General features: G+C 43.2%; 1 protein-coding gene across 1 annotated transcript in view; it reads right to left on the bottom strand.

Annotated features, from left to right (window-relative positions):
* Positions 1-21,837, bottom strand: part of LOC120763919 (M1-specific T cell receptor alpha chain-like) — a 144,122-nt gene that overhangs the window by 38,812 nt on the left and 83,473 nt on the right. Inside the window, exon 3 of the mRNA XM_040087550.1 lies at positions 18,657-18,680. Coding sequence (XP_039943484.1) covers positions 18,657-18,680 — 24 coding nt within the window. The remainder of the gene's footprint in view (positions 1-18,656; positions 18,681-21,837) is intronic.

Here is a 21,837-nt window from a genome sequence, read left to right as displayed (position 1 = left end):
GTGTCCCTCATAACCAATAGGAAATCATAGATTTATTTTTCAAGTATAGTTCTCATCTTGGGGATATTAACTCTGAAAAAAAAAAACAAACCACCCCAAACTCAAAAAGCACTGAAGTGGCAGATTTGACCTTGAGTATTTTGCATGAAAAGGAGTAAAGGGGATTCACAAATCCAAGATGAATATTCATTTATTCTACATCTGAAAGGCACCACATCCACTAACTCTTTGTAGTTGGAAAGGTGGTCATTTAGGGAAAAAAATTATCTTTAAACCCCTGAATCACGGCCACCTAGCATGTTTTGGGTTGAAATGGACTTTAAAGGTGATCCCACTCCAATCCCCCTGCCCTGGGCAGGGATGTCACCCACTAGATCAGGATTGCTCATGGTCCCATCCAACCTGGCCTTGAACACTTCCAGAGGGAGGCAAAGCTCATCTCAGTATAAGAAAGTTGAGATTTTGATACGTTTCTTTCTGGCACTTACTTGGATAAACAGAGAGTTTTGTCCCTTTTCCAAAAGTCGCCTTGTAGCTGCCTCCGGAGTTTCACTGTGACAAAGAGCTTTACCAAAACTGCTGGCAGTAGCTTTTGAGTAAAAGCAGATTTTCAACTTTGATGTGTGTTCACAGATCTCTCAGGGTGTTTCTTCCTGAGGCAAAACTGATCATCCTGATCTAGAGGAGGTGACCAGGTCTAGAGGAGGGGGTTGGAGTGAGGTGATCTTTAAGGTCCCTTCCAACCCAAACCGTTCTCTGATTAAAATGCTTGAAAAATTTCTCATGACAATTCCATACAGTGAATCCCAGAGCGGTGGGATCCTATCTCACCAGCCCAGCTCACATCTATCACAGAGGAGATTGTGGTCCCTCCTCCTGTGAAAGCAGCAGCTGTAGAAATCAAAATAATTAACTGCGAGCATGAAGATGAAAAAGAAAAAGCAAGACAGGAGGGAAATTTTTCCAACAGCACTTTGTCCATCCATTTCAATTAGTGCTTATCTTATCCCAGCTTACACCAGCCTGCAACACCAGGCATCTCACATCAAAACTGTCTAAACTCCTCATCCAAGCATTCCCCATCCCCTGAACAGCACCAAAAGGATGATGAAGCCTTAAGGATTTATTCCTCTCTAAGAGATTAATTTTCCTTTGTTCTCACAGTTACAGTTTTGAGGAAAAAAATCCCCAAACCCAAACAATGAAACAACAGTAAACCCCAAAACCAAACCAAACCAAACCAAACAACGACAACAAAACCACAAACACCTCTATAATTTTCCTGTATAACTAAAATTATGGACAGGCAATCTACAGAGCAACTTGGTCTCATTTTCTGCCTCTATTTTCATCCCAAGAGATGCACAGAGATTTCTGGACACTGGCATTGCAGCCCCCAAATTCAGTATTTTCTCTTTTTAACCTGCACAAGACCAGCTACACATCAGTAACACTGACAACTTACAGGCAAACAGAAGAGTGGCATATACTCACAAAATGATTTTTCTTTTGCATTGTTTTTCCTTATTCCTCTTCTGTTAAACTCACTTGGATTTACCTTCAGAGCAGTCCTTGTCCCAAAGCTGAGTGCATTGCCATTTCCATCGTTCCCACTGCTATGGAAGTTGGCACAAGGCCACCTCAAAATGCCAGGCTGAACCCTGATTTAAAAATCTGTGGAAGCCACACAATTCCAGGAACATTTACTCCGGAATGATCAGGTTCTTCACTGCTCTTCAGAATTCCTTGACTTTATTATTAAGCTCTTCCTTGACTAAAAATGATTTTCTCAAAAGTGCTATATCCCAACTGTAAGAAACTTCACAAAAACTCAAGGAATTTTGCAAAAACCTGAACTCGAAACTTGCCGAGTTCTCACAACCAGAACATGAAGAATCACTTCCTTCAGCCTGATGTAAAACATCCCGTTCTGAGTATTAATTCCAAGAGCTCCATGTAGAGCAGCTGTTTCAGACAACCACATGCTTCTGCTCCAACCAGTTTTCTTTCTCAGAATTCTCCATTTGACATTCACTATAAAACTACAAAAGCACGTTTTTCACCCGATGGGGCTGTAGGGGTTGCTCTGGTGCTGCTGAGAGAAAAACCTGTGCTAAAAGCAGTGTAAATTGGTCACTTTGGCTTCAGGGACACTGAATTAACGCTGATGATTTACTGAGGACAAGAATTGATTTGTTCCTGTCTAGTTTATCCACAAACCAAGAGATTTCATGGAGATGTTTCCCCCATTTGGACTTGTGTATTGCTCATATTTAAGGTGAAATAACATTTTAGATTAAAAAAAAAAACAAAAACAAAACAAAATAAACTCATACATTCTTATGCAGGGTTTTAGTGTGAAATATAAGCTGGAATTTGCCACAAGTGTTTTCAGTACTATAGAAAGGTTTGTAAAAAAAAAAAACTGAGTTAAAAAAGAAGCAAAGCAAAGCAGACTGATGCATGTCATTCATTTTTCATCTCATGCACTGCTTCTAGATCTTTTTCAAATTGCTGATGTACAGGGGGAAAAAAAAAAAAAAAAAGCATTGAAGGATTTTAATCCAAATTTTCCTTTCTCAAATGTAACTTCAAACCCTCCCACACAGGACAAACAATTCTTCATGGTGTCTCTGTCTCTGAACAGCTTCCCAATCCTTTCTCATGTAACACTGGACTGGCAAGCACAACCAGTTTGTCCAGGCAGAAACAGGTCTGAATTTGCAGAGTGACATCAACCTCATAACATCTGATTTAGTAGCAAGGATCTCAGTTTCTACTGGCCTTCAAAAATTAAATGAACTTGAATGTTACCCTGGTTTTTCTGAGCCTTTTGATTTTCTTAAATGGAGTCAGATCTTTTTAGTTGTTGTACAATATTAAGAGCAGTTTTCTACCTTCTTCCCACAGATGTAACATAAACAAATCTTTTGTTTTTCATTCTCTGTCCTTTGTTTGCATATTTCTAACCTGAAAACAATTGTAACTGACAGTTGGTCTGGCCACTGAGGCTGAGGGGTGGAAACCCCAAAAAGCCAATCTTCTGCTAGACCCACAAATGTATAAAAAGTAAGAAATAAACAAAGGGGGCTCTTCTCTCCACTCTCTCAGCTGGGAGCTGGTTTGGGAGGACCTCTGCCTTGCGAAAATCTCTTGTCTGCGTGTGACTGCTTTGTGTGTCTCGGTGACACTTGAATCAAAATAAAATGTAAATACTAAAAAGAGAAAGGTGTTTTAAAATTAATAAAAATTGAAAGTAAAAGAAAAGATAAAGTAATAAAATTAAATTAAATTGGCCATCTCTGTGTGTTAAGTTCATCTAAATGCACAGGTAATAATGTGATATAATTTGCTCATATCTACCCATTGTTTTTTCCACTCTTTCTTACTCAGCTGCCTTTTTTGCTCTGAATGCTATCTCTGGGGAGATGCCTCATTGCTCTATTAGATTAAAGCTTTGAAAGCAATTGCTGTAAGCAGAATTTTACTGATTATCTTCATTTTACTTCCCCAAACTGGCTGCTGTAGTTGGCAGGGAAGTGATTTGTGCTTCCATATTTTTTTTTTTTTTTTCATATTTTGGACTTGTAAATGGGTGTAAATGGAAATATCCTCCCCACATTCCTCCAGCCACAGGGGAGCAGCTCACCTGAGAACACTGTCAGCCGACACCCAGACACAAAATGGAGCATCTCAATGAGCATGCCCACAGCAGCTCAGCCCTTTACAAAAACACCTCCTCCATCCTCCCATGAAATTTAAGATGTTTCCACGGCACATTGTGATTTTTAACTATTCTTTATCGCACAGAAGTATTGCTAATGTTTGTTTTAAAGTGATTTGAGAGTTATACGCAGGGATTAAATATTCGAAGCCGTGAGAGATCCATGAAAATGTCAGCACCTCTAAAACAGCTGCACTTTTCTCGGTGTGGTAATTATGCTTACTGACATGATTGTGATGAAATCAATAATTCTGTGCTGATTTCTAAAATAGCTGAACACATGCAGATTTTCCTTAGACCAAAAAAAAAATTTATTCAAAACTTTTACTTTTCCCAGGAATGCAATCTCTCTTTCTGTGTCCTACTCGATACAGAAGTAAAAGATTCTGCATGGATATTCAGGATCAGATGAAAACAAACAAACAAACAACAAAAAAATCTGGGCATCCCTTCCAGAACAGCTCAGTCTGTCACTTCCACTCCAGTCAAGCAGTCTCAGAGTACATTTACTTGTAGCAAACAACAAAAAGGAAAGGAAAAAACAAACAAACAAACAAACAAAAACCCCCAAACCTGGCAGCTAATGGGATTTTCTTCTTGGTTGGCAAGGACAGCCAAAATTTTGTCTTTGCTCAGGGCTATCACAGCTAAATTGAAGTGTTTGTGGTTCCTGCACAGCAGTAACTCCCGGTGTCAGTGTAACAGCACTTCATAAAATAATCTCTTTTTACAGTGTCCAGGTGACTTTTCCTCTGGAGGTCAGCAACAACACAACTGGCATTTGGAATTTTCCCAACTGCCATTCCCAAAATTACTGGACAGCAATAGTGAGGAGGAAGGAAGTAAAGGAGGAGAGAGAGGAACAACTATTGTTCAAATTATAAATGAAGTGATGGGAAGCCTTTGTCCCTGACCATGCAGAAATGATTTTGCTACAAATTCATTACCTTTCCAAGCTGTACCTTATGTGCAATCCCTACCAATATTTTCAGGTGAAAGCTGGCTGAGATGAGGAGGGAAAAGCAGCTGAAAAGCAGCAGATTGCATCACTGAACAGTTTTAAACACCTCACCCAGATTTCCAAATACACAAACTTGCTCAACAAATGGGAACTCTCCCACTGATGCTACTATAATATATATAATTGTAAAACTTAATATATTTCTATAGAACAGATAGAAAAACATTATTAATTCAAACTAATTTAAAGACAAGATCAGGCCAGATCTGTGTATTTAAATCATTCCATCCTCTTCTAAGTCCCTGCACCACTTTGCTACAGAACAAGATTTGAGGAATTCAATTTCTCTCTCCTGTTTCACAGAGTGAATTATCCACCAAAGGATAAGTCATTTTCTCAAAGTCCCACAGCAAGTGGCCATGTCTAAGGCTGTCCTTTGAGACCCACCCTCCCCTTGTTGCCTGTTCCATTAGACCCCCTACAGCTGTTCAGAGCACACCCGTGGTAATGCCTAAAGAAGATGACTCTGAAGCACAGCCCCCTGAATTCCCAGCTGGATGAAATTAAAGAAGTCTTATACCCACAGGTTTGTGCCATGCAAAAAGACTCACCTGTCAGCAGGAAGAGCCAGGTCCACAAGCAGAACTCGATGTGAGATGTCCCAGTGAGAAACCCCTTGGCAGACACCTCATCCAAGGACTGGAGCTCCTGAGGGCACCTCAGCTGCAGCCTTCCTGCAGGAAACAATTTCCCCACAAAATCCTTATCCCAGGGCACCAGCCACTCTGGCACTTGCATTCCCTCATTTTCTTATCAGCCTCTTCATAGCCTAAAGCCAGAAAGCCTGGGCTGCATTCCTTGCTGGTTCAGGCTTGCTTAGCCAGACATCTACAGCTTTGGAAGACCTGACTCAGGTAAAACAGCTTTTTGGGGCACAAACTCATCCCTTAATCCCATCAAGACATCTTTCCTCCAGCCCAGGAAATTTTAACTAATAACTAAGTTTCTTGAATAATTTAGAGTTTAAAACTCCTTTAGAAATGCTGAGGGAGTTTGAAAGCAGTGCTGCAAGTACTTCCCGTACTCTATTCCGTTTCTTCTGTTACGAATCCCTTCCAGCTGTAACCCTGCTTTAGTCTGAACTTTGAAATGAAGCTTCTCTGAATCTCACTCAGTTCTTCAGCTCTTTCAGCTTCCTGATCCTGGGCTTTCCAAAGCCTCTGTATCACTTAGAAGGAGTTTCCAAGTGCATCTGCTGGCAGGGGCAGGATTCAAATGAAGAGCGAAGAAGTTTAATTTGTGGCACGTGCAGACGCAACACTTCTTGTGAACTTTGAGAACACTTCTTGTGGTTTCTTTGATTTTTTTTTTTCCTCCTGTTTGAGTTATTTGCTGGATTTCATGAAATTGAGTGTTGTGAGAACAATAAACACTTTGGCCAGAAGGTAGCAGGAGAGATCAGAGAAAGAAGTTCAGCTTACATCAAAATTCAGTTACATCAATAATTTTACCCAGAACTTTTTAGTATTTGAGGGAAACAGAACACGCTGGTCAGAATACACCCAGCAGATGTGGGAATATGATTATTACATTGTATTTTTAATGCTGTTTAAGAAAACAGAAGGATTCAGTGGTACAAAAAGCTATTTAATATAGAGTTTAATACTGTTTAAGTAAAAAACAAGAAAAGAATATATTTATCATCTTATCAAAACATGTCAAAAGGTTTAGGTGAAGAGAAACTGAAACACAGCCCAGTTTGCCCTCTCAAATAAAAATTGAAATTGAAAAGAATATTATGAAGAAATCAAATTTATTTAGAAAAAAAGGGGGGGGTGTCATATTTTTAACATCATTCCATGTATTTGAATTACTTATAACAAAATAAAATTCACAGAAATTTTGAGGTTTGCTTTGAGTATCCCTTTAAATATATGCCCATCCTTCCTCCCAAACATAAGCCTTGCAGCCAGGGCTGCAGCAGCTGCAGTGATGGGCACAGGCAGAGCTCTGACACCCAGCCCAGCCCAACAGCAGGAAGAAAGGAGCAGCATCAGCTACATCCCCTCCAGACCCATCTGAACTGCAACTGGCAGCACCTTCCCTGTGCCCCTTGGGCACAAAAGTACTAAATAAAGCCCAGGTCAGATTGCTGTGTTGTGCCAGAGGCAGTCAAAGGCCTGAGGGGGAAGAATTCTGGCCCTAGAAAACTGTGAGGCAGCATATAGGAAAAACCCTGAGGATTTCTGCAAGGGCAAGGCTGGGGCTTTGTAGCAGTTCAGGGGGTTGAGGTGCAAAAGGATTTGGTCATGCAGAGATATTGATACTGTGCTGAACTTCTCCACACATTCTGTCACACTCTTGCTGGCTCTGGAAAAGCCAATACACTGAAGGAATGAGACAGGGAGTCCTGCCTGGTACTGCCAGAGCCTTTCTGGTGCCATCCTTTGTTTCGTGGGCACAGAAATCTTTCAGATATTGAATCTTGCTTGGGTCATTCCCATACATTTCTGCAGAAGCAAGAAAGGTGTAGACTGGGAGCATAAACACTCCTCTCCCTGAATATAAATAAAAATATGAGAGAAAATGCAAAATATTCTCCCTGCTGTTCAGATCTCCTTGTTCTTCCTGATGCTTTCTCATGTAACCTCTCATGTAACCTCTCATGTAACCTCTCATGTAACATGAAAGAGTTTTATTCTTTCAGGATGCTTTTAATGTTCTCTGCCACTGGAGAGAGCTCTCAGCATTTTGACTTGCTCAGCAGGACAGATGTCACATACCACATTCTGTGTATGAGACTGGTTTGAAAGACAGGCGTCTGCCAAGGAAGGCGGGACTGTCCTTTGGAATGGAGACTATGACGCCCATCCCTCTGAATTATTATAACTTTGGAATTACGGGGCTTTCAGGCAAAGATATAGGAAAAGGAATAACAGTTCTTTACCAGAATATATATTACAAGGCGAACAAAGAACAACAGCAGCAACAACAAACAGACCCAGACACCCAGTCACAGCCTCCTCCCGGCTGCAGGCGCTTTCCCCTTTGGTGCAGTTCTGGTCACAGCCAGCAGGGGCGCTGGTGGCTCCCGGCCGGGCAGGGTGGGTGTGCTGATTCCCCCGAGCCTGCAGGGGGCGCTGTGGCACGAGCTCAGTCGCGTCTCCCTCATGCGGCAATGGCGGCTCAGGCGATAGAGGAGGCGGCTCCTCCTTTCTGCATGTGGGCAATGGTGGGCCCAGCCAGCGGGAGAGATGGAGAAGGGGCTTCTTTTGCAGACCCATAGGCGCAGCTGGTCCCAGTGCTCCTCTGGATGGCGAAATGAGCTGTAGCAGGGACCTCAGAAGCAGCGGCTAGAATGGCAGAGATGAGCAGATCCTGGAGTGTTAGACGATGTGATAAACATTAACTATTTTCTGTTCACTGGAGATCAAATAACTCAAGATAACAGGAAGTTACTATGTTACTATCTAAGCTTATAGGCAAACAGACCCTTGCCCATTCCTTCTTTCTCTCTCTACTTGCTTAATCAGCTTTAAGTTTCAGGAATTCCAGTTTACAACTACAGCCTTCATCTCTGCGACCACCGAGGGACAGAAAGAGACCCTCCTAGCAACACGTCACACATACATCATCGGAGGAAAGAAGCAAGATAAAAGCAAGACTGAAAAACCTGCCAATTCACGGCAGTTGGTGGAGCGAGACTCCCCTGCCGTCCAGCGCTGTATTTGCCTTTGCTTTGCCTGCTGCAATGTAATAAATTCCTATTGAAACTTTTCTTCGTGTTCATAGTCTATTACAGACGAGATGTATCAGAAATTCTACAGCTGTCACAGGAGCCGTGGGGTGTCCCAGCGGGCAGGGACTGCAGGGTTGACAGTGTAGTGAAGAACCTGGAGCAGTGGCAGAGAAGCGGCAGGGCTGAACAGCAGCAGCCCGGCTCCTGAACACAGCCAGGAGAAGGTCACTTGGAGGGATTTCAGGGGCTTGCAATCCCGTATTCTCCCCTGAGGCACCTGAATGGATGGTGAGGATCCTTTGTAGTGAGGTAGGGTGTTAATAAACTACTCTTACGAGCAAAGGCTCATGCACAGTAAGGTAGAATCAGCACTGGGCTGGGCTCCATCTGTGGCAGTGAATTCTTCCCACAGCAAGCAACAGCTCAATCATCCTCCTCCAATGCTGACAGCAAGAGAGAGCTAGGAGCTGTCCCCAGCCCCTTCCCCCAGGCCCAAAATCTCAAGGTATCTCTGCCCTTCCCAAGAGAGTGCCCCTTAGATACAGTAGGGAGCCAGCTGCACTCCCCCTCTGCCTTGGCTACATCTTTTGTCTCAAGTACCAGTCCTTCCTGTCTCTCAAAAGCAAATTGGACAAAATTCCATGAGAGAAAAACAAAATGAAAAATTCTAACCCCTAACTGAGACTCACCAAGGGGGAGTAAAAATACACATGATGTGCTGGTGGTGAAAAATTTCCTAAAATTACTTAGAGGTTTTATTGAAGTACGCATTATGGGTGATCTTGTCACCCAAACTACGGGAAAAACAAAAGCTCTCCAACAACATTTTTTCGAGAATGAAGACATTACTTTATTCTGGCCAGAATGTTGCTCTGGCCGCGATGTGCTATAGAGATCATTTCATCCACGCATTGCTCGGGTTATGCAGAGAAAATCCTTCCATCACACAAGGTTTTCACTAGATTTTTCCTGTACTTACACAGTCAAAACCCATGGAAATTCATTGGTTCAATGTTCACTGGTCCCAAGTTACGCAGTTGTGATGATTCATTCTCCCCCCTACTCCTTTCCAGGCTGCAGTTGTGGCCTGCGAAGCGCTTGTTAGGCCTTGGCCTTGAAAACACCACCCGGGCTCAGCCCTTTCCAAGATTATCAGAAATACTGTCTGCTCCCAGGAATTGCTAACAAGCTGCTGTTTTCCTTGTGACCAGCCTTGGAAAATATTTCTCTGACCTGAATCCTATTCTCACGATTTCAAAGAAAGTGCCAACCCAAACGGTGGCCAGGATGGAACACTGTAATGACTAAAGCCCACTCTCTTTTGACCCTATAAACAGTGGTCCAAAATGGGGCCCTTTGAGCTCTCCTGGAGGGCAGTGGGCTGTGATCAGCAATCTCCCTCTCAGAGGCAGCAAGCCCTCAGGTTTGGTGTGCCTGGAGGATGGCGACGTGTCCTGGGCTGATAGCCTCACTCCTCAAGGCCCCATCCTTCGCCCGTCGGGAGATGCAAAAGGGAGTATTTCACTGACCTCTGAGGGGAATTTTTCACAAGAACCTTCCTTGCATTGACTTTCTGTCTGTGTGCATGCCCCTGTGCATATGCCATAGCAAATCTGAGAGAAATACTGCTTTCTTAGATATTTAAGTACCTCAGATATCTAAGTATTCAGACCTGTAACTAAGGTTCAGTTAGAAGTTTACCCAAGTGCTGCTAAATGTTGTTCTTTTGCTAAGTTGTTAAACATAAACTAAGTTTGGCTAAGTGCCCTTTTGTTAAGTCACTAAGTTTGAACTGAATTTATATTTATGTCAGGTTAAATGCTGTCAAGTTATTCCCTTTTAGATTGTTAAAGTTAAGCTATAAATAACATTTAAGTTAAGCTGGGTTAAGTGCTTACCCTATGTTAAATTACTAGACTTAAGGTGAAAGTTAAGTTAAAGAACTGTTAAATTCGAGTGTTGTTAAGCCTTTAGGCCATATTCCTTTTTATATTTGCATGCAATGTCTTTTCACACGCATACACCACAACCCTAGGTGGTTCTCAGTTCATTTCGGTTTGGATTGCTGGGAATTTGTTTAGTTTTGTTGTTGCTTGTTTTCCCTCGAGCCTCAGCTGTCCTGTAAGCAGTAGAAACTTGTGCTTTGTCGCTTAATGTTAAATCTGACTCTTGCCCATACCCTTGACGGAATTTTTTTTAAGTGATCTTGAACACTCTTATTTGTGACAATGGTTTTTAGTATTTGAGTTCCTATTGGTTATTGATCCCTTGGCCTGCAATGAAAGGATGTTCTCATGCTTCATTCTCTTACTGATCTTTCCCAGACCTGGTGTCTATGACCCTGCCAGGTGTGATATTGGGAGCTGATGTTCATTTATGGTCATTGTGTTTTATGTAACTTCTCTACTCGCAGTCTACTGGGACGTTAAGCTCAGCAGGACTTGAATGCTGGAACAGTCGTTTGGAAAGAAATTTCAGTTCCTTTCACCCTGGGCAGAGGTGAACAAAACCCCTGACTAAAAGTATATAAAGAAATTATAAACTTCTTATCATTTCTCACAGTATGAGAAAAGTATCCCAGCAATAGAGAACAACTGAGCTTGGAAGGGAGCTCTGGAGGTGATTTGGTCTCCCCTGCTCTAACAGGATTGTCTGGAGCTCTTTGCCAAGGACCATGTGCAGGTGGCTGTTGAATATCTCCAGGGACAGTGGCTCAAGCCCTGGACATTTTCAAAGGCTGTCTGAGCACAATCAAATAAGAACACAAATTAATCTGTAGGAGAACAGAGGCAGTACTGTTAAAATGCACTGTACCAAAGAGTTCTGCTTCTAATCATCCTCCATTATTTTGGTATCACTGGATTCCTTACAGGACAATATTCTTCTTTCATAAATCAGGATAATTCCGCATGCAAATGTGCTTCTTTTAACAGAGGGCATTTTAATGTGGAGCACTGTTTCTCTACAAAACTTTCCTCAGCTGTTATCAGCTGGGGGAGATGCAGGTTCTCTCCTCTTCTATGGAATTGACCACACTAACACAATCTCGCTATTGGTCTGGAAACAATTCTATTCTCCTGCCTTTTTAAAGTGTGTGGTCTGAATTCTAAATGTAAAGTAAAAAGCCACAGCTTAGCAGATGCCAGTCAATGAAGACTGTCATGAAATGAGGGCTTTAGGTCAGTGCAACATTCACTGTCAGTGGTGACCGCAAAAGCAGGTTTAATACAAATTTGCCCAAGCATGGCGCAGTCCAACAGCAAGGCTCACTCTGCAGCTTTTCTGCATGGATGAATCAGGGACAGGAACATGGAATTAGAATTAACTTGGAGAGATTGATACAGAAATCAGGGGCAAGAAAGGGGTGGAGCTGTGAAAGGAATTCCCTCTCATTGAGTCCTGGGGTCCAGAAAGGATTCCCCTGCTTTCTAAACTCCTTCTCAGAGGAGGTGTGGATGGATCCAATCCTAGTCCCCGACTTCATCCAGACTTTATGACTAAGGGATTATAACAGCACCTAATAACTGACCTTTCCTCCCATTCAGCTGACACCACTGGTTTTGTCCAAGGGAGTATTCTCAAAATATAAATCTGCCTGAGTGACTGGGAAAAGGTATGGTGTGCTGGAGAAAATGGTTCTGGGTGTCATTGGAAAATCAGGATAAAAATGCTGTCAAACTGCTCCCCCCGATTAATGTTATGGTGTAGAATGCACTGAATGAGCATTTTACTGGATTTGCCATGCAAATTTCACACAGCTTCTGCAAGGGCTCAGGGTCTTCTCTGGGGGTCTGTGGGGCCTGAGGGTCTGACCTGACCAAGCTGGATGCAGCACACCTTGCTGTGTCCTCTGCAGAGGCTCTCTTGAGGCCAGCAGGAACTCAGCCATGGGGAAAAAAGCCTTCTTTCCCCTCAGGATGTGGTTAACTTGTTTTTTCAAAAGCAGGGCAGGGTTAATGCTGCCTGCTGTAACTGAGTCAGAAATGGTGACCACAGCATCCTGCCTGTAGCTTGTGAGAGGGGGATGAGCTGGGGAAGGAGTGTGCTGGGCTCTGTAAGGTGAGAACGAAGTTGTCATGGAAACTATCACTCCATCAAACCACTCGATATTATTTTTTGGTGGCCCCTTCCTCCTCTCACTGAGTGCAAAACAACAGCAGGGTTTCTTCTCTGCTGAGATGAGCATTTTCCTCCCTCATGCCTTCAGCAAGGACTGTCCTCACTGAGGCTCTTGAATGTGCCAGAGAGACACTTCTCTGCACGGAGTCTGGAAAAGACAAATCCAGCCAACAGGAAATCTACATTATCAAATCTGGGTTTCTAATCCCAGCTGGCTTTAGGTGAGTTGGATTTCAGCAACCTTCACCCCAACTTCAGAAGAAAAAGCACAGAAATCCCACAGCATTTTGGCCTGGTACATCTTTATTTTTGTCATTACAACAGGAACCTAAGGTGCAAGTGCAGTACATTTGGCAGAAGAAATACAGGTTTATTAAAGAAATTAACATTATCTGGTTGAATTGAGTCACTTCTGATCCTACACAGCTCTTCTCATCTGCAACACACTTTTTTTTTTTTTTTTAATCGAAGCTATCTAAAGCTGATAGCTGTATGGCAAGTACTGGGCTTGAATTCCCTCAGCATTAACACTCCAGTTCTACAGGCAGTAACACAACATGCCCGGGAAAGGTGCTTTTAAAAGGCCGTGTATCTAGAGTGAGCGGTGGAGTTTTGAAAGCTCTTGAAGCAGGTTGGACACTTGTGTGCAAATGCCAGAAGAGTGGGGAGATCTGCTTAGCAGGAGGATGAGGATAAATCCACTCTCCTCAGTTCTCAGAGGAGGGGAAACAGCAAAAGCCCTTAACACTCTTCAGTGTCAATCAGCTGGCCAGGCAGGAGGGAACAGTATGGAGTGTCTTCAGGGGAAGGTGCTGCCTTGTGTCCTGGGTGCTTTCTGTCAGCAGCTCTGGCCCTGCTTGTTCAAGCCCCTTGTGCTGCTGGTTCACGTTCTTTCCTGCTGTTCTTTGGTGTCCTCTTGCCTTCATTCCTCATCTCTGGAAGAGACAAAGGAAGTTTAAACCACATTTAAGGAGAATGGTCCTATGAACCTCTGTTTGATATCTGTCAGATCAGGACAGATACACTCAAAAAAGTTAGGCTGGACTATCCTTTTTGCCTCTTTGGATATTTTACTTTAAAAATCCTTCCCCTTCCTGTGTTTACTCCAACATGTTTGTATTTTGGGATCCTTGCCTTTGAAAACTTATTTGTTTGGATTTTTCTCTATGCTTTGTACTCTGCTACTTGAAATAGCCAATGAGATATTCCTTAGGCTGTTCAGATAATACCTGTGTTTCTCTGGCAAAAAAAATTTGGGAACCAGCCTCCAAGAAATGAGCTTTGAATACAGAAAAATATTGTTTTCTTTGTCCTTTGAGAGGCAGGGTGCGTTGTCTTAATTGCTTTTTTTGCGGGGGAATTGATTTTCTTTTGTGTGGTTTGGTCATTGTTCTTTTTCCCCAGAAACCTGCTAGAGCCATTAAATGGAATCAGGAGCAGATGAGTAGGCATCGTTCCTTGTGGGACTAGGGAGGTACACAGGAACAGGCAGTCACTTCTGGCATGTGCTTCCAGGCTTTCTACAAACCAAGCTATGTGCCTGCTTACCTCAGAAAAGAAACAACTTGATACTCATGAGGGTATTGAAGGCGATGCTCTTTGCCAGCAGGACTCTCAAACCCAACACAGCCATGGACAGCATGTTCACTCTCTGTTCTTCAGGATCTGCTCAATTGACCAAAAATGAGAGGAGAGATCATGGTCTAGGTTTTGATAGCAGAAAGTGGGGAAAATTCACAGGAGATAGTTTCAGAGAAAGGAGGAGCAGAAAATGAACCGATGATATGGAACATGGCAACAACAGGGGAGCCCAGGGTCTGTCTCCATTGCTTTTTGCTTCCTGGGGCTTGTGTGTAACTGCAGGAGATACCTTGGAACAGCAGCTTGTGTCTGCTGAATGTGTTGTGTTCTGACTCCTCTGTCCTGGAGGAAAATCCATTTCCATGTCTTTATCCCCCAGACAGCAATGTAACTTCCCAAGCTGTTTGGGTAACTCACCTTGTGCTGAGGGGTCTGTGCTGTTGCAAACCCTGTCACTGGCCCCTTCAGCACCTTGAATGAAATTCAGGACTACAAAAAGAGTCCCACGAAATATAAAATGTGATTTAGTAAAAAAAAGAACCTCAAAACATACCACACTTTTAACTTTTTGTTGTGGTTGGGAAGGCTGTTCCAGGTTGTGCTGCAGGAGGTTTGCTGCTGCAGGGTAAGATATTTAGTCATAAGAAAATCCACATTTTAAACAAATAGATTGTTTCTCCCCTCTTCCTCCCATTAAAGAGTAGAAACCATTTCTTTCACATGCTTTGAAACATCTTCCATCTCTCCCTGCTGAAATATCAGATGTCTTTCTCATTTCTACTGGCTAGTCAGGGCAGTGCTGACTAGCACAACACCAAGCACCACAGGACACTGTCCCTAGAAATATCTTGCACCTGTGCCACCAAACTGTACCTGGCAGTATTGTTATCATGTTGCTGTCGAACCTGTCCGTGCAGATCACCTCTCTTGTTGAAGCAGGTGCGTTCTGCTCTGTAGAGGACATCTCCAAGCTGATGTTTGTTGTATGGAAAATTGTTGGCAAAGGTGTTGTTTTCCCAGTGGTAGCAGCAACTTCTGATTTAGTTGATTTCTCCACAATGACCTCTAGGATAGAAATTTTTGGACTGTATGTAAAAAAAACCCCATGGTTTGGGCATGATTGGTTTCACTGCAAGCCTGTCTGAGAGCTGAGTGACCAAAAATTCACATATACTCCAGCTGTTACAAAATTATAACACTCCCATTTACTGTCTTTCTGTCATTATTCCTTGCCATAAGAAGTACAAGTAGCAAAGGAAGATTGATTTAACTTGCAGCAGCTGTCTTACAAGAAAACTGTTGGTGTCAAAAGTATTTAGCAGCCAACAAATCACTCTGGTACCAAGACTTGTTTTTTAGACTAAATACCTTTGCCTCTAGATCATGTCATTTATGGAGAATCTATGACAATCACAAAAACAAATGTCAGGACCTAATTCAGATTAGCAATTTGATCTAGAGTAAAAACATGGAACTGAAAGGAATAATCCAACAGCTTTCCTTGCCAGAAAGGGCTCAGCTTATTAAATGCTATCAGATACATCCACAAAGATTTATGCGTCTGCTGGGACAGGAGCAGCCTGAGGGGTCTCTTGGGCAAAGAGAGGTACATTTGGCTTTCCATTTTGCATGCTGTTTGCCTTGCAGTCAGGTCAAGGGATCCCTCAGGTCTAACATTTTGTCCATCCCAGGGTACTGATGCAAGTTGGATCTGATTTTAGAGCCTTTCCCCATCACCCCTTTGCCACTGCTAAGGAACTGAGGTGAAAGCCAAATCCTGCTCTGCCACAACTTCAGGGGTCAGCTCTCCTGATCAAACTGGCAGAACCACACACTGTCCACACCTACAGCAACCAGACACCCAAGAGAAATCAAACATTTCCTTCCCAAGTGTTGGACCACCATGGTTGTCCAGAGCCTGTCAGTCCTGTGCATTCTGTGTTCTCTGAGAAAACCTTGAAAGGCTTTTCATGTGGTCTCCTCTCCAGGCTTTCCAAACAGCCAGAATACAAGCAAGCTGCTTCTCAGCAATAACTCCCTGGGCTAGATCGTCAGCCAGAAATATTGTACACAGTGCAACTGTAGTTCAGAGAGCAGAGGATTTGTTTTATCTGATCCCAGAATCCTCACCCAAGTGCCACTAGTTTGCATTACCTGACAATACAGCCATGAATTCCTACCACTGCCTGCTTCTGGAAGGGATTTGTGTTTTATGTTCTGGCAATTTCTTTGGCCAGAAAGTCACACTTCTCCTTCACTTTAGTCTTATAAAGTCCCAGGAGGAGCCCTATAATCTAAAAATAATGGGCCTTAGCATTCTCAATGAATGTTTAATCTGGAACAATCCAACCCGAACCGAAAGAGAAACCTTCTCTGCCCTTCACTGAGCTTCAAAAGAATATGCCTGGAGTATCCCACAGTGAAACTAATGGTTGGTATTTTATGTCATTTTGATTTAAGGGTATTCTCAAAATTACTACAATAGTAAGATAATAATAACATATTATAAAAAAATATAACATACATAACATATGTAACATACATAACATGCATAACATACATAATATAGAATTAGGGTAAAATATAATAATAAATATTTTCATGTATGGATGTTAAAATGCATATTACTATCTCCCAAAGGTATTCAAAACTAAAAGGGGGGGGTTGTTGACATCCTGGAAATTTTGGCTTCAACTTATTCAGTATTTCAGCAGCCTCGAAAGGGACTTTGATTCATAAGGCCCAATATATTTTTTTTGTCAAACATTACTCCAGAGTCTCTGTGCAGCTCTGAAAAGATCCTGTCTTTAGCTAGAAAGAAAAAAATCATTAAAGAGCATGGAAAGAAGTCTTTCTTCAGAATGGTAAATTTGCATTCCTTTGCCCCTTTGGAACTGGAAGTACACAGAGATTATTCCGAAATACACATTTATTCCCATGCAACATATCCTACAGACACGGACAGATATTAGGCAGCACCCAAGAGAGTCCCATGTCTTTGTGGAAGGAGAGCAGGAGGTTTTAGGGATGTAAAATAACAAGGGGTTTCCTTGCAGTACTTCAAAGATATGCAGACCTCTGAAAGCACAGCAACAATTCCTGCGGGATGCATCTGAATCTTTAGGATAACACAGATCAACATCAAACACCCCTTCGCCACCCCAACATTCACATTCCCATAGAAAACCTTGGGAAGACATGCTCCCTTTTTGTGCATCACGGAATTCCAAATAAAGATAGGAATAACCAACACAACCTGGGAGCCAATTGTCTTTCATTCCAGGAGCTCTTGGATACCAGGCTCTTGTGAGAATTTAAGCCCAAGGCTATTTAACCTCCTCCCTCCTCTGTCCCCAGGGCAGTGGAATTGCTTACCTGGGGACACTGTGAGAGTGGTGCCAATGGCAAACCAGAATATCCCAAAGCAGGCAGTTACAGATCTGTCTCAAAACTCCTCACCACTGTGAGCTCTTCTCTGAGCTCTGCATTCCTGCCCCAGGTCAGTCAGTGGAAATCCACTGGAGAATTGGACACTTGACAGGAGATTTCAGCCAGAGTGCTGCCCAAACTGGGAAGAAGTCATCATATGCTAAGCAGAGCCCTGGTGGTGTTTGGGGATCATGGAATAATGGTGCTATGCTATGTTTGTTCCTGGGAAACCTTCCTGAGCAGATCCAAGCTGAGGATTTGGATTGAAAGCCTGGCTGAAGAGCAAGTGTGCTCAAGGTATTATTGCAGATGAAAATCCTTTCAGTGAACCCAAACCTTTAAATTCCCTTGTTCCAACACCACCCCACCCCCCCTCCCCCCCTTAATTTTAAATGAAGTTTAAAAAATACAGAAATGTCACTTACTTGGTATAACTCTGAGAATCGTCCCTGGTCCTTTCAGAGTCTGTCCTCACACTGGTAAGACTTAGTCCAATAACTCACTCTTTCCTCACAGTGTTCAAAAGTGTTGTAAATCAAGAGATGGAAAGATAAGTAGTTGGCCTAATTGTCCATAAGTGCAAGTCCATGACAGATTCCAGAGGTACATTTATTTTGTACACTGGAAAGGGGAAAAAAAATTACTTTAATTGTTCAGTGACTTCAGATACCTTGAATGAGTACAGAACTTTCAAATTCTCTTTCTTCCATCTTTTAAAATCCCCAGGAGCTCTTTTATGTATCCAGGATAAAAAGAAATTTAAAAAGAATGTTTTATTTCTCTTATACATTACAGTCACCCCTCTCCGTTCTTTCCCCAAATATCTCACCTTTTTTCCTCCTTCGGGTTTTTATACTGGTCCCTACGCTGTTTATATCATTGTGATACTCCCAGCCCCCCAAACACAGTGAGGTATTTCATAGCAAAAACTGTCTCTGTTCCATTACACAGAATTTTGGATTATACAGGCAGTCATGTGACTTCTTCTGTGGTTTAAGACCCAACGTACTATATCAAAAAACACTATATGGCTTTCAAGGAAAGATCATAAATAATATCAGAAAGTTTGGGTTTTAAATGAGAACTTGAGGGTTGCATGATACCTCTGAAAAGTCTGAGGGAGTTAGCTGCACAGAAAGCAGGAAAATTATCAGTATTTTTTTTGTTATTTCAAAGCATTTCTGAAAATTCTTCTGACTTGCTGGAAGCTGTCTACTTCCTTCCCTCTCCCCCTTTGTTTCAGTGCTCAGAAGCAGGAGGAATGTGCACTCTGGGCTCTTAGAATTGGTGTCTGGGGGTCCTTTAGTACCCTAGAAAATCTCCATGTTGTTTTAGGTAAGAGGAGAAAGTAGGCAAAATGATCGTTCTTTGTTGAAACCTTGGGAATGAGGATCAAAGAGTGAAGGAGTGTGTTGATATTGCACAGCCTGGTTTTTGGTAGCAGAAGAGGGGAACAGAATGGCTTCTGTTAGAAGCTGCTAGAAGCTTCCACCATGTCTGACAGAGCCAATCTCTGATGGCTCTGAAGATGGACATCCAGGGATGGTGAGTGATTGCAATGGAAGGCTCTGTGCTGCTGGACCAGCTGTCACCTTGCCATGGACTTCAACAGGGGACACTTTCAAAAGACTGGCAAAACTTATTGCAGCTGCAGTCTATTACCTCTTCTTCTCTTCCTTGTGGTACTAATGACAGGGCAATGGGACATCTGGGAAAGCAGCAGGATGGCTCTGGGAGTGATGCTTTAGAGACCTAGAAATAAAACAACACACTTTTGAGACAGTGTTAGTATAGGAGGTAACATAAAAGCTGGAGGCTTTATTTATCATTTACTGGAGGCCTCCAAGGGGCAGATGTGGAAAAATGCCCATCCTGCAAAGGGTGAATACAGTTTAATAAGCTTAGTTTAGCAAATTAGCATAATTGACAAGAATCCGCAATTAGAAGCACAAGTGATGAAGTAATTCCCCTCCTTTTGGTTCCAGCTTTTCTGCAGCTGCCCTTTAAGATAGGAACTAAACTTTGTTTATGAAAATATGTCTGGGGAGGGTATTTCATCCTTGTCTCCCAGGAAGAACCAAGATAGGATAGACACCTTGGATCCCCAGGGTTTGGAGCCTCTAGAATGTGTTTTGTCTTTCTGCGAACGGTAGGGAAAGGGTAGGGAAAAGTACTGGAATTAGCTAGGAACTCTATTTAGCAAGAGTGTACAATATGAAGGAAATATAAAAGCAAAAATCATTCTGGCATCAGAGTGGTCAGAGTAATGGGTTAAAAGCAGAAGTGAGAACTGTAATCAAGTGAGAAGGAAGTGGGAAATGTGGGTAGGAAACATATGAGGAATAGTATGAACAAGACAGGCTTAATAATAAGAGGAAACCAAAGGGCTGAAAGGGGTGCACTGTGAGTGAGTGCGTATACACAAGGAATATCTGTGGGGGAAAAGAAAATCCTCTGGGGAATTACCATGGCTGGGTGCCTCTTGCGAACTGTGAAAACACATGGAGTAGGGGAACAAACACAAGACAGTAGGTGTAAGGCAATGACCTCGTGGACAGCAGAGAGAAGTGGTGGGACAGCTCACATGAACCAGGAAGGGAAATGCGTGGTGCAGTGCAGATCAGGGCACATGGCTTGGGCTCCTCTCCAAGAGAGGATCCTGGGTTAAGTTGGGTTGGGTTGGAAGGGCCCATAAAGATCTATATGCAATCCCTCTGACATGGTCAGGGACACCTTCCACTATCCCATGTTGATCTAAAGACTGTCCAGCTTGGCCTTGGACACTTCCAAGGATGGGGAAGCCACAGCTGTTCCTGTGCCAGAGCATCACCAGTCCCACAGCCAAAAATTCCTTCCCAATATCCCATCTAACCCTGCCCCCTCTGGCAGTGAGAAGCCATTCTGTCACTCTGGACCCTTTTCCAAAGTCACTCTCCAGCTCTCTTGGAAGCCCTCAGGCACTGGAAGGGGCTCTGAGGTCTCCCCAGAACCTTCTCCTCTCCAGGCTGGGCACCCCCAGCTCTCTCAGCCTTTGAGTTCTAACTCTGCAGCTGGAGACAGAGCTGTGGGATCATGGAGATGTGGTGGGAGAGCCTCCAGGAGCATTGCAGTGACTGAAGCCAGGCTTCAGGGAAGACAGGCTGGGAAGGCAAGGAGTGGGCATTGTCCTTTCTCTGAGACAGCAGCTGGAATTTGTGCTGTGGGATGAGCAATGAGCCAGCTGGCAGCAGATGGGTCAGGATTAGAGGCCATATCAGCAGCAGGGACACTCTGGTGGGTGACTTCTACACATCACCTGACGGGGAAGAAATAGGCGAGGCCTTCTCGGGACAAATGGGACATTCCTGGCCTCCGGTCCTCATGGGGTGCTTGAAGTGTGTCTAGTCTCTGATGGCAGGACAGCACAGCTGAGCACACACACTCAGGAGTTTACTGGAATGTGCTGATGCAAACTTGCTGACACAGGTGGCTGGAGAGCCAGACCTCCTTCTTTCCAGTGAGGAAGAATTGGTGATGGCTGTGAGGTGGTCAGGGCAGCCTTGGCTGCAGTGACCATGCACTGTTTGAGCTTAGGATCCACAGAGAAGAGAACAAAAACAGGACTGGAGCCCTGTGCTTCAGGAGAGCAGAATCTGGGCTCTTCATGGATCTTCTGGGAGGAATAACCGTCGGTTATGGTCCTGGACAGAGGAGGGGTCTAGGAGAGCTGCTCAATTTCAGAGATGAGCTCCTTGAACTGCAAGAACGGTTCCTCTTGACAAAGCAGTAAGTCAAGCTTTGTGTCAGAAGGCCAAAATGATGAACAAAGAGTTCCTAAAAAACTCATAACTGTACATACAAAGCAACCATAAGTGCTTCTTCAGCCCCTGTTCTGATGTCTAAACCTGACAGATTCCTACTGGGAAGTGCCATTTCTGGTATCCAGGTCGTTTTCTTCATGCATCTGCTTCTGGCCATTGTTGGATCTAAAAGTAAAAGGATCTTTGTTCTACCAAAAGCCTCGTCTGTGCTCTGAGACAAAGAGAAGAACATAATGATTAAATGGAAATATTTAAACATAGAAGGTTCCTGCCCACTTGTTCAACTGGAGCTGGTGATCAAATGTCTAAAATGAGCTGTTTGCAAGAGCCAAGTTCTCAGGCTGAATGTTCAAGAAATTGGTCTTGGGAAAATAGGAGGCCTTTCCTGGTGTTTGAGTAATTCCAGGAATCAAATTGGTGCATGTGCACAGAGTTGTCTGAGGAAAACTAGACAAAGTAGGGCCACCATGTTTCCCCCTTCAAG

Source organism: Hirundo rustica, chromosome 27 (assembly GCF_015227805.2).
Source record: "Hirundo rustica isolate bHirRus1 chromosome 27, bHirRus1.pri.v3, whole genome shotgun sequence".
Taxonomy (NCBI): Eukaryota; Metazoa; Chordata; class Aves; order Passeriformes; family Hirundinidae; genus Hirundo; species Hirundo rustica.
This window is presented reverse-complemented; position numbering and strand designations above follow the sequence as displayed.